A 12,659-nucleotide genomic window follows, 5' to 3' on the forward strand; every position below is an offset into this window, starting at 1 on the left:
AATGAGATAACACATTAGCAGTTTCACCACCTAGTAAAAAACCCACCAATAACACATAGCTGATGTTTAAGGCAAGAAATAAGACCAGCAAAACAGATCAGAACAAATTCTAAACGGAGTTCAGATCTCTTCTAAGGAAATTGTAGAACATATTCTACAAGTTTTGATAAGTAACATATTCAAAACTTACTTCGGGAAGATATATTTTTGTGTGAAGTTCATTGGGAAAAAGGAAAAACTAGAGACAAAACTTGAGACACAGTTACAATAGTCCGGGTTACAGGCAACCCTTTCATAACCCTCTCCTGGTGATTCTGATGCTCACATTTGAGAATGCTTCTAAGAAATTTTAGGAAGAAAAGAGGAGGGAAAGGAAGAAAGATTTGTCCATGGTCATTTAGTGGCCACTCCATGGCTTGATTCTGAGAACGGAGAAGTTCCGAGTTAAAAGACATGTTAACTGAGGGAAGAAGGAAGAAAGAGAAAAGATGACAGGAGGACTCTCACCTGGGCAAGGGGGATGATGGCAGTGACACTGATAAGAGGTGAGCAGGAAGTATAGTAAAAGCACAAACTCATCCTACAAGGAGAAAGGTATCGACATTAGTGGAAACAGAAGCAGTTAGAAAACTTAGGATAAACTGTGTGCATCAATCAGACTGTATAGGAGAGAAAAAACAGAGAATGGCAAAAAAAACCATCTTCATATCTCAAAAGTGAGAGGGAGTCAAGAGCACAGGGGCAGCTCCAGTTAGTTGGATTAAGGTTCTAGACCAGGCCGTACTGCAGACATCACTTTCTGTTGTCCTGCTACTGAGTCCCTCTCCCTGTTGCACTGACATTATCAAACCAAATGCAAATGAGATGAACCACAATAATGGGCAGAACTGCACCTGGTTCAGCAAAACCTGGTGAAGGTCTTAAGAGGAGGGGAGGTGGGGAGTGGAGGATTTTTGCCACACCCAAAGGGGTGAGACCACAGAAGAAAAAATTATTTACATAGAAACTCAGGCCAATCCTTTCGTAAGTACTCCAGGACTATTGCTTCTCTTGATGATTTTAGTTGAGTCATTGTAGGTGGGGACAATTCAAGGGAGAAGGCTGCTGCCTGGAAGCAATCCTCAGGAACCTAGGCCTGAAAAATGTGGATGAGCTCTCTCTTGGCATTTGTGCAATGTGGCTGGGGGTTGCTCCGTAGTGGATCTTACTGGTCAGCTTGCTCTGTTTGCCACTTACTGAGGCCCAAGAGGCTTTACCCTACTCAGAGGCAGTGGCAAAAACAGAACAAAGAATCAATAGTGGGCAAGGAGAATGAGGTTCCTTTTTAACATGTTTAAGGTGTCTGAAAGTTAGAAGCACTGAAATTAAATTCAGGAAATTGGTCTGGATCAGAGTGTTTTGAGAACCATTGCTGAGGTCTCCGTTCCTAAGTTAGGATACTTTCTTTGTAACAGAGAGGAGGATCTTCATACATTCCTATCTGGTAATAGTATTAAAATCAATTGGGTATGATGGTTCATGCTTGTAATCCCAGCACGTTGAAAGGCCAAAGAGAGAAGATCACTTGAGCCCAGGAATTTGAGACCAGCCTGGGCAAACATAGCAAGACCCTATCTCTACAAAAAATTTAAAAATTAGCTGCCCGTGGTGGCACATACCCAGCTACTCAGGAGGCTGAGGCCAGAGGATCACTTAAGCACAGGAATTTGAAATGGCAGTGAGCTATAATTGTGCCACTGCACTCCAGCCTGAGCAACAGGGTGAGACCCTGTTTCTAAGAAAAATAAAAATAAAATCTAGAACATTTAGGGGATGGTTGAGTTTGAGTTAATGTTTTTCTCATTATATGAATTAGGCAAAAAGCTTCCTCCTAAGGGGTATTATCCTGTTTTGCCATCATAATTAATTAGCATAGAATGTGGCTGATTCTCTTGATTTATTTTTTATCTTACATACCGTAAAATTCACTCATCTGCAAGTTTTCACAAATACATAGAGACCTGTAACCACCACTGCAATCAAGTTCCGTCACACAAAACATGTTTTTCTCATGCTGTCCCTTTGCAGTCAGACCACCTCCCCTCCCCAGCCCCTGGCAACCACTGACCCTCTCTGCAATGCAGAAATGACAACTGCATTGAAGGTTAAGGCCTGAGGCTTTCTTATGATTGGTTGGTATTGTAACAATAGTAACAGCAGTAATAGTAATATATAATACATATTTGCATTTCTATTGTGTCAGGCACTATTTGAAGCACTTTATAGATGAGGAAACTGAGGCTTTAAGAGATTTTAGAAAGGAAAGAGGAGGTAAAGAAAGGCTTACCCATGGTCATTTAGTGGCCACCCCATGGCTTCACTCCAAGCATGTCAGACTCCTAGACCCATTTTTTTAACCTCTATCTGATTCTGCCTTCATGGAAGATACAGAAGCAGGACAAAGTAGAAAGGATACCTACCAATTCCAGGAAGCTCGGTTTAGATCCGGGATTGACTTACTTTTACAAAAAAAAAAAAAAAAAAAAAAAAAAAAGCTTATATGAGTTTGATTAATTATACCAATAAAACAACACTTGGATATAAGATCAAGTGAAACCAGGATCCTAAAACACTTTCCTTACAGCCTTTGTAAAATGCAATGAAGATAAAGCCTAGACTTATTATAGACTTATTATGCTCCCTGTCATAAACTTGACCAGGTTTGTAAAGCAAAACTTTAAAAAATTCTCTGATCAAATACTGGAATGCTTTGTTAATGTCCTTGAGCATGAACTTCCTTTTGTATTTATTAAAAAGAAAAAGGGATCTTTATTGACGATCTTGGGTGTTTTTCAGGTTGGAGTCCCCAACCCGGTCTCTAGTGATGGAGGCCCCAAAAGGAGTGGAAATCAATGCAGAAGCTGGCAATATGGAAGCCACCTGCAGGACAGAGCTGAGACTGGAATCCAAAGATGGAGAGGTGAGGGGTGAGAAGGACAGAAGTTCAAAGAGCTACAGCTCCAACAGGCCAACCCTTCCCATAACTGGTTGACCTCGGAGCTGGATCCTACAGTGTATCAACAAAAGGAGCCAAGCAGGTTTTATTTCTGAAACAATTAATTGAGCAGCATGATTATAAGCCAAACCCACAATCCATCAAAGTGATGATTTCTTATTTGTAAAATGCAGAGATAATGGCATGTATTCCAAGTACAGAATTATATGACCATGAAAATGAATGCTATTTTCAAATTCTCTCTTGTCACCTTAAAATAAGATTTTGTTAGCCAACATAATTAAGCTGTATATATTATACACATCTGGCTCAAGATGAACTTAATTTACTTGTCATTACTTTGTGTCACATGTTTCTGTTTTCACTGAAAATGGGGAGGCAGATTGAACAGCTGTCCCAACCAGAACAAGCCAAAACTTTATAGGGTAAGACTAGGCAGCAAGGGAATGAAACACTGCAGATATTCATTCTCTTATGCCAACACAGTCCCAGCTGGGTGAACAGAAATGCTGCTTGTGTTTTTGCTAGCAAGACAAGCCAATTACTACCCACACCCAAAATGTGATTTGTCTGTAAACTTTTAAAAATGCCTTCAAAGTGCTCATAAGTGAACTTTGCTATTTAATCATAGAGTTAAAAAATCTGTGGTTTTTTTTTTAAGAAAAATGCTATTCCACCTGACTATTCAATGAGAGAGGTTATCAGTCTCTACCTGCTTCTATACATCCACTCGATGGATATAAAAGTCTCCCTTTTGATTGGTATGGCATTTCCTATTTTGTTTTAGAAGAGATAGTCAGAACATTCAGTTATCACAACTGCCTCTTCAAGCAGCCACAAACTGCAAACCACACACATATAAAAATAGTGGCTACCTCACATATGCAGTTTATAGCTATCAGAATTTGAACTCTGGAGGAATCAGTTATAATCATAAATCTAATGGCACCTTCCACCACTGCTTATTTTTATAGGCATGTTTTTATAGGCATGTTTTTCTCAAAGTATATTCTATAGACCATCAGCCCCATAAATTGTTAGAAAAAAAAAAAGCAGAAAGGCTCACTAGCATTTAAAAGTTGGAAAATGTTACATACTCTATTCTCTTCTTGAACACTCACCTTGCACACAGTCATAGTAGGATCTGGGAAGTCCCATAGTAAAGAAAATTGTTAAATGTCACATTTTCACATTTATTTGACTCTAGGACTCTATTTACATTCTGTATGACATTTTTTTGCAAAATGCTAACATAGACCAGTGCAGCATTATCTTGCTAGAATCTAAGCTTCTGTGAAGGTAGAGACTTTCTGTCTTGTTGGTATCCAAATCCCCAGTACCAAAAATAATCAACACATAGTAGGTGCTCATTAGATTTCAGTTGAATTGAACATTCATTTGCTGTTTCTGAATGTCAAGAGAAGAGACGACAGCCTCTGACCAATGCTTTCCTTCCTATTCTCTGTCTTTCTTTAGATTAAGTTAGATGCTGCGAAAATCAGACTACCTAGACTGCCTCACGGATCCTACACGCCTACAGGAACGAGGCAGAAGGTCTTCGAGATCTGCGTCTGCGCCAATGGGAGATTATTCCTGTCTCAGGCAGGAGCTGGGTCCACTTGTCAGATAAACACAAGTGTCTGCCTCTGAAAGACTATCCATAGTGGACATTGTTGGCAGCATAAAGGCCTTTTTTGGCTTTAGACACTGGCTGCCAGCTATTTTTACTAGAACACAGAAAGCCTATCAAAGACCTTGTGTGTATGTGTACGTGTGTGTGCGTGCTTGAGTGTGTTCGCGTGTGTGGGTGGATATAAATATATATAAATATATATATAAATAAATATATATATCCTCTGTATAAAATGAGGTTTCAGTACAAAAGGAACCATGGGTGACCCTGCGATATCCACTGTCATTTTCCATCCCATCCCCACCACCTGAGTGACAGAAATCTAAACACACATCCGTCCCAACATTCCCCAGACTATTCAGAATCACACAGCGTATTGAACACTGACAGAATCTTCATCTAGATATTCGAGTAGCAGCATATCTTCTCTTTTAGTGTCATTACGAGGGAGTGATGGCGGGAATCTCAGTCGCACTCAAGCTCTGAGACCTTTGTATCAAAAATAGGCATTTGATTTCCCGTTTTAGCTTTAGTAAGGGGCTAACTTCCCCCTCTTCAAGCTAGGAACTGGCAACGCTGTAGAAGTCAGCCGTAGGAATTCAAAATGGCTGGCCTACCTTGGCTACCAGACATATTGGGGTTTTTGTAGTTGAATGAATGAGGAGGATGAATTTCAGCAAATTTTGAACTGCTCACCCAACTTCTGCTATCTTGCTCCCTCCAAACTCACAGATTCTCCTACAGTCAAATTAGGAGCTGTAAATCAGCACAAAATAAGATAACAGCTGTTCCTCAGTCAGCTGGAAGCTACTCAATGGCCTGATGGGCAATGAACAAACGGGTGATATGTCTCTGTTTAAAGGAAAAATGGCTTAAAAGCTGCTCTGTTCTCATTCTGACTTTAACCAAAAGATTTCAACCCACAATGATCAGGTCAATCAAAATCCCTAAGAGCAGAACTCCTACCCCAAAAGAAGCCTGGAAGTCTAATTAAGAGTAGCATAAGGAACCTAATTATGTTTACCATGTTTCTTGGGATTGGTGGAAAATGTCAAAACATGCCCTTTATTTTTAAAGGCATTCACAAACTCTCTGACTTTGTTCTTCTTATATATTTTTTCAGTGCCGGGATATTCATATTCCTAAAGCCACTATTGTGTTTTCTCTAAGAAGCACTACATGCCACCAGAATTGTGCACTGAAAGATAATACAAACTGAGTGTCTTTATGAGAATCACTGTGTCCCCTGAGGCCCAGCAGTACCTGCTTCCCTGTATGTGGAAGCAGCACCTCATTCCCGCCATCAGCTACCTCTCATCACCCCACCTTCATCATCATGCTCCAGGGTCACCCTGGCCAGCTCTTGTGCTGGGACAGGGGATTACACCATCTCTGTTCAAAGAGGGGGAAATGTGCCTATGCCTTAAGTCAATGCACTCAGCAAGGAGAAGCACATCTTATTTATCTTGTTACCTATAGTTTACTTTGGGTGATTGGAGGGGAATGATTTAGTTATGACTGGACATCTTAAAAGCTGATAGACAAGCCAAATGGCTGGCAGATGATGTGGATTTCAAAGAGCCCAGAATGAACTCATCACTGGCTTAGACAGTCCTGGATGCCATTTGGAAAGCAGTGGCCCTGCAAGCCTAAATGAAGTAGTATTTGTAGGCCTGGGTGGCATTTGGATTTTTCTTTTCCCTCAACAAGGTTTTACTTTTTCTTACTTTACAAGCAAGGGAAGTTTTGTGATAGGAGAGAAATAAAAGATTTGATATTTTTTGAGATGACACTCAAGCATCAGGCTGAGATTTGCACACATGGGATGTAAAAGCAAGCTGTGTGTTGCTTAGTCACTTACTTAGAAGTAGATGGTGGGGGACAGCGGCGTGGGTCCTAGCCTGGCCAGTGATGCTGCTGGCGTCCAGACCCCAAACTCACTCCAAGCACTCTTGTTCAACATCTCATGCAGAAGAGTTGGGCTGGTCACTCTTAGGGGTGAGACCCAGTGATTGGTTGGTTTGTAGCACTAAGGTCTAAAAAGGAAAACCATAAAAGACATCAGATTATGCTGGATCAGTATAATTAATATTCCATAGGGCCATGTTGCCAGAATCTGTATGTATCAATACAGGGTTTTTCCAAGCCAGGAAACGCCCTCCTTGGCTACTAGGAGCACCTATCCCATATCATTCAGATAAACAATGATAGCTACAAAGTCATTTGTGGCTAGATAGGTTAAGACAGGTGATTTTTAAAAGTAGACTGTCTTTGCATTTTGCCATCTCAAGTTCATTAATCTTTAGATGACAAAAAAGCAAAAAGTTCCCAGAACCTTTTTCCTTAGATTTTGTTCTAATCACCATGTGAAAGAATGAGATTAGCACCACAAGTTTCATGCCAATAAAAGAGACTGGTGTGATCCCACATGCAAAATTTAATCCTAAGGGTAGTGAGATCACAAACAGAATGAAAATAAGAGCAATCAACCATATAAATCAAGTACCTATTGGGAACAGACATAACACTCAATTTTTCACTTATGCTAAGTGACCACAGTATACAAAGTAATAAGCAGGAAATTTGATATGGGTTAAATTATGCATTTTGTTCAGATTTTGGAAATTGGTATGCATTATAAGTTTCTCAATGTACATCTTTTTATCCCAACACCCTCAAACTAGAATATTTGTCAGTGGTCAAGAGAAAAAATTTTACCTGAATTCTTGGGGGCCGGCGGGGAGCTTTTACATTAAAAATCTACTAACGCCTACTTTTTAAAAAATGAGATTCTTTCTAATCTTTATATATGACATTTTCTAGACAATCGCACCTTTGGGTATATTAAACAGCTGGTATCATAACAAAGAATCCAAATGAACCTTCAATATACTAGAAGTTCTAGTATGTTAATATTGTTCAGAAGATTTTTACAAATTAAAAACTGATTTCCAAATATGTTCAACATTTACTTCTATTTGATATCTGCTCAAGAAGTCATAGAAGTCTTGGGAAACTATTCGAGTATCACAGAGGTTTTCAAAAGCCCTTATGGTGACATCTACCTAGGTAAAAGCCTGACATGTGGCTTTATAATTGTTATGTTACCCAAGGGATAAACTTGAACTGGCTTTGAACATCCTTTAGGTCATTTTCTCTTTGGATAATTTTCATCGCATATCCAGCAACTATAGACCAAAGTTTGCTTAAGGTTTGACCCTAGAGCAGAGGTGGGCAAACTATGACCTGGAAACCAAATCTGACTTACCACCTTTTCCTGTAGTTAAAGTTTTATTGTCACATAGCCACATACATTCATTTACATGTTTTCTGATTTTACACTACAGCAGCAGGATGGAGTAGTTGTGTCAGAGACTATGTATCCCACAAAGCATAGATTACTTACTATTTAGTCCTTTACAGGCAAAGTTTCCTCACCCCTGACCTAGAGGTTTTTGTGGTATGCATTGGATATAGCAGGAAAGAAAGCACATTTCCAAACAGCAGGGAGTAAGCTTACATTTCTGTGTAAGCTTGGGAATATAGTTACTTGGCAAAGTCTTTCAGGAAGGAAGCCCTTCCTTATGTTACACGTGGAAAGCCTGCCTTCCAAGACATGTGGAAGTAAGTGATCCACCTGCCAGAGAAACACAGGCTCAGAGGATTCCTGGGAACAGGGAGGATGGGATTAGTGGAAGCTTAGTGGAAAAGGAAAGTTATGATCCTCCAAGACCCTTAATTGATAGACCATACCAGGTTCTGCAGGTCAGCATCATTGTGTAATGAGAAGTGAAGTAGGGGACCCTGTGGTTCAACCTTAGAATCTGTTTCCTGTAGGCTCTTTCTGCTGTCTATATTCATATAAAGTTTTCCACCTCACCCTCCCATAGTCTAGAGGGATGCCCATTCCATGGTCCTCCAGAGAATAGTTTTGACTTAACATGTCTTTTTAGCCCACATCACGTCAGTTATCAACACCGCCACTGTGCTTACTGTTCCTACAGCCACACCAGGCTTGAAGAGTTAGTGAGACCAACAAATAATTGGAAGTATTGGAAAAAGCAACTTAAAATACATGGGGACAAAAAAAAAAACAGTAAAATTCTTTCTATCAAGCTGATGCTGTGAGAAACCAGATGAATGCCAGTTTGGCTTTATTTCTAAGAATCTGGGTCTTCATTCTCTGGTGTAGAAGGAATGCAAAAAACAACAACAACAACAACAAAAACATATTTTGAAAAGACATATTCTGACATCTCTGCTTGCGTGTGGTAAGGCAGGTTCCTATCAGACATTTATCCCTTTGGTCAAGATCCCTTTTGCTCATACTCAATATCGTTTTAAAAAAAAAAGTATCAGCTATGGATGACTCTGGAAGTACGAGTATCATGGTGGGGAGGAAGGATTTTTTTTTTTTTAATGTAAATGACCCCCATTTACCAGACCCTAATCAAAGTCACTTAAGGGAATCCCTCAGCCTTTTATTTGGAAACAGCTGAAATAAACTGGCAGCAGCTAGATCAGAGTATCTTGCTTTATTTTATAAAGGCCAAAGGTAGTATGAGGTTTGGACCAAAAAGGTAAATAGATCCATTCCAGCACCTGATACTGATTTTTCAAGGCTCTATGAAAGGTCAAAAATTTCATTAAACAAGACCAGTTCTCCCTCTTCCCCCTGTCCCAAGAAATCTTAGGCATGGAAAGGACAAGGAAACAGCTCCTGGAATGATACATTTGCATAGTGCCCTAGTAGCAGGTTGGGAAAAAGTTATAATATAAGAAACAACCTTCGAAAACAGGCCTTTTATCTCAAAGATAAAATGTCTCTCTTGTGGTCTTTCATCACTATCTCCGTGGTGGAAGGTTCCCCTAGTTCCAACATATTTCCATTAAAATAGTCAAAGCCACGGCATTGGGATGTCAGATGCATCTCTTTCTTTGTGGTAATCGGAATTTAAAATTATACAGTTGCCTCTGAATTTCTCATGCACAAAGCCAAACCACTGATAAGAGATAAAGCAGTCTGAAGCCTGCTGCTTCAGCCAGCACAGCACAGCACACACGCTCGCACTTTCAAAAGCAATGTGATTTCTATGGTTCTTAAAAGCTTTCTTCATAAGGGAGTCCTTGAAATTTCTCAAGGCAGGTTTGAATGGCAAAGGGAAAATAATTACTTGTGGGAGGTCCTCCTTTTGAGTATTGTTAGAGCATACATGTAAAAGAAAATAACCTTTTTGGGGCAACTCATGCTCACACATGCTGTTTTCTTTGGTTCTCCCCCTACCTTCCTTTTGTAGATATTGACAGAATAGGAGGAAATGAGCATCCTTATTTGAGAAAGAGCAAGAATGTCATGAGCCCTTGATGCAATACTAAATGTGGTGTCATCATACAGTGTTAATGATGCTATCAAATCCATCAATAAACAGTCTCAAACCTTCCAACAACAGTGCTCACTGCTGCTCCTCAACTTCAGCCCAGCAAGCAGTAATATCATCACCCATTTTGAGATTTGCAGTTGGAATAGAACAAAGAAACAGCCACTGTAATCGAGAAGCATGTTTACTGTCTAAATCCACCTGTTGCAATAGGAAGCCAGAGTGGGGTTCCAAATGCCTCGTTAAGTATGTGGGCAGCCTCACTAGTAAGTGAGTGAATTTGGCTTCATCACTGAACATTAGCTAAGGTCAGCTTAATAACACAAATATGAGGCCGACTTCTTTGCGAGAAGAGAAAAGAAAACATCTGCTTGATTTAAAATCCACCCCACATGCCTAGAGTTGTCTAATAGTCCCTCACTTTCCAATGGCTTCACATCCTACTTCTACATTTGGGGTTTTTTGGTGAAATCAGAGATAGCTCAGGATTTCATAAAATGAGAAACTCCAAACTGGTCTATTAGGTTCCATGGGAACACTTGTAGCCAAAGGATTGTCTGAGGGCAGGAAGATGACACTTGGCAACAAGGAAGACAGTGTTTCTTTAGTTCCCATATTCATCTAATTCATGGGGTTCTAACATTTTGGGGGACCATAGATTCTTTTGACAATCTGAGCCAATCTATGAAACTTCTCCCCAAAAAGAACCACCCCACAAAATCTTGCAAAACATAAGAGATTTTCCTGGATTTGAAGCTACCCGAAGACATGGGAAGAGTTGTATTCTATTATTCAATTTTAAGAATATTTATTAATATTCACTGAGCTATTGCTAGCCACTGTGCTAAACATTTTACATACATTCTTCTATTTCATCCTCAAAACAATCCTTTGAGTTGGGTTCTAATATAGTTCCAATATTCGGATGTGAAAACTGAGGCTTATAGTGGCTAAGAAACTTGCCCAAAGCCACTACCTAGAAAATGGCAGAGCTGGAATGTAGGTTTAACTCCTGACCACTATGCTATAAAGTCACCACATGTCAAACTAATTTTCAAGTTGTTGGGACATGTCCCCTACTAGGTTTTAAACTAGATCTTCCTTGGTAGATGAAGCTATAGAACTTCTATTTTCCCTGCTTTCTGTAGTCTCTCACAGTGACAGCATCTATACTAAAGTATAGATACCTAAGGGGAAAATATAGAAAGCCTGCCTGAATAATAGAATCTAGAACAACAACAAAAATATTAATTTTTTCTGTGTATGCTTAGGTCAAGCTTTAAAAAAAACCGGAAAATACCTGGGTTGTTAGCCTCACATTTAGGAAAAAATTGTAATACTCAATTATCTGTGTGTATGGCTAAACAAGTCAGCATTTCTGCACACATACATCTCTTTCCTTTATACTTCCCTTCAAAAGACAAATATCTTACTTTTGATCTTTGACACTATTTGGTCAGTATTCTTCTCTACCTTTACTTGTGGCAAAACTCAAGGAAGGGATCAAATAGAAGGAAGCTCATTTCTATCATTGTCTCTGTTTCCCTATAAGAAAGAACTACCAGGGACTCACTGACTGCATTAGGCATACAATGTCAGAGCTGAGCTGACCACTCTGGTCCATAATGTCTTTGGCCTCACACCTTGGCAGCCATCATTAATGGGCCATACCCTTCCCCAGGTGCAGAATTCTCCTCCCCAGAGCACTCAGGCCGTTACTACCAATTTATCTGAGTTGGAAATGAGACTCATTTGCCAGTTCTTATTTTTAAAGTGGCACCCTTTAACTTTGAACCTGTATATTTTACACTGGCATCCTAGATTCAGCAATGAGGTTGGTGGTGTTTCAACTAGGAAGGGAGAAAATGAGTGCATCTGAAGTTCCTTACAGCTTGGTTTCTTTGGAATACTTTCATCTTCTAAGCAAAGGGATCAGGGTTTGATCTGTAAGAGTTAAAAAGACAAAGTCGTTTTGAAGAATTAACTCATCCAGGGATCATGCAAAAAGATTAAATACCAGAATGCCCTTGTTAAAGCCCTGCTGTCAACCTGCCTTCACCCAGAGCTTAGAGGGCCACAGCAGCAAAGAGGCTGGGGTCCATCCCTCTCTGATGTGCTTTTTCCACAACACGTATCTGGTCCTCTGGCAGGATTGTGGATAGAGCTCCTCACCATACCCAAAAGACTCAGCCCCAGTGCCAGTGCTTTCCTGGTTCAACAACCCACCACAAAACCTTAGTAAAGGGATGAGCCAAAAATGAAAAAGACTCTACTCTACAGTAAGTCAGTCAGGGATTTCCTTTTTACTGGTTTAAGACATCCAAATGGCAAGCCAGGAATAGATACCATTAAAGGGTCTCATAGGACTAACCTTACCAGAGCCAGAAATCTAGCTCTCTGGAAGAGATGCAAGATTCTAGAAAGTAAAGGGAAGTGTTGGCACATCTAAATTTAGTGAACACAAAATTAACTTAATTTTTATCTAGTCTGTGACGGAGGGAATAAAGTTTTTCATGTATCAACCACCTCCCCCAGTCAGGTTTCTCCCTTTTTGAGATTATGAAGAAGCTGAGACATACTTCTTAAGGAGGTCATGTTTTAGAAGGAAAAGGCAGAGGCTATCCATCATTATGCTGGCTAGATGCGCTTCTGA

General features: G+C 39.9%; 1 protein-coding gene and 1 long non-coding RNA gene across 10 annotated transcripts in view; one reads left to right on the forward strand and one right to left on the reverse strand.

Annotated features, from left to right (window-relative positions):
• The window catches only part of LOC104006615 (uncharacterized), a 46,799-nt gene extending 40,135 nt beyond the window's left edge, over nucleotides 1–6,664 (reverse strand). The window contains exon 1 of one of the 2 annotated variants that reach the window (XR_010157390.1): nucleotides 6,490–6,664. This is a non-coding gene — a long non-coding RNA (uncharacterized LOC104006615). The remainder of the gene's footprint in view (nucleotides 1–6,489) is intronic. The other variant, XR_008548121.1, reaches the window with a different exon arrangement.
• Nucleotides 1–9,146, forward strand: part of SGCD (sarcoglycan delta) — a 1,029,217-nt gene extending 1,020,071 nt beyond the window's left edge. For all 8 annotated transcript variants that reach the window (XM_054684744.2, XM_054684747.2, XM_054684748.2 and 5 more), the window contains 2 exons: nucleotides 2,836–2,959; nucleotides 4,472–9,146. In XM_054684744.2, the coding sequence (XP_054540719.1) occupies nucleotides 2,836–2,959; nucleotides 4,472–4,645 (298 nt within the window). In that variant the 3' untranslated portion in view covers nucleotides 4,646–9,146. The remainder of the gene's footprint in view (nucleotides 1–2,835; nucleotides 2,960–4,471) is intronic.
• Nucleotides 9,147–12,659: the final 3,513 nt, after the last annotated feature.

The sequence above is a fragment of the Pan troglodytes genome, chromosome 4, assembly GCF_028858775.2.
Source record: "Pan troglodytes isolate AG18354 chromosome 4, NHGRI_mPanTro3-v2.0_pri, whole genome shotgun sequence".
NCBI classification, from domain to species: Eukaryota; Metazoa; Chordata; class Mammalia; order Primates; family Hominidae; genus Pan; species Pan troglodytes.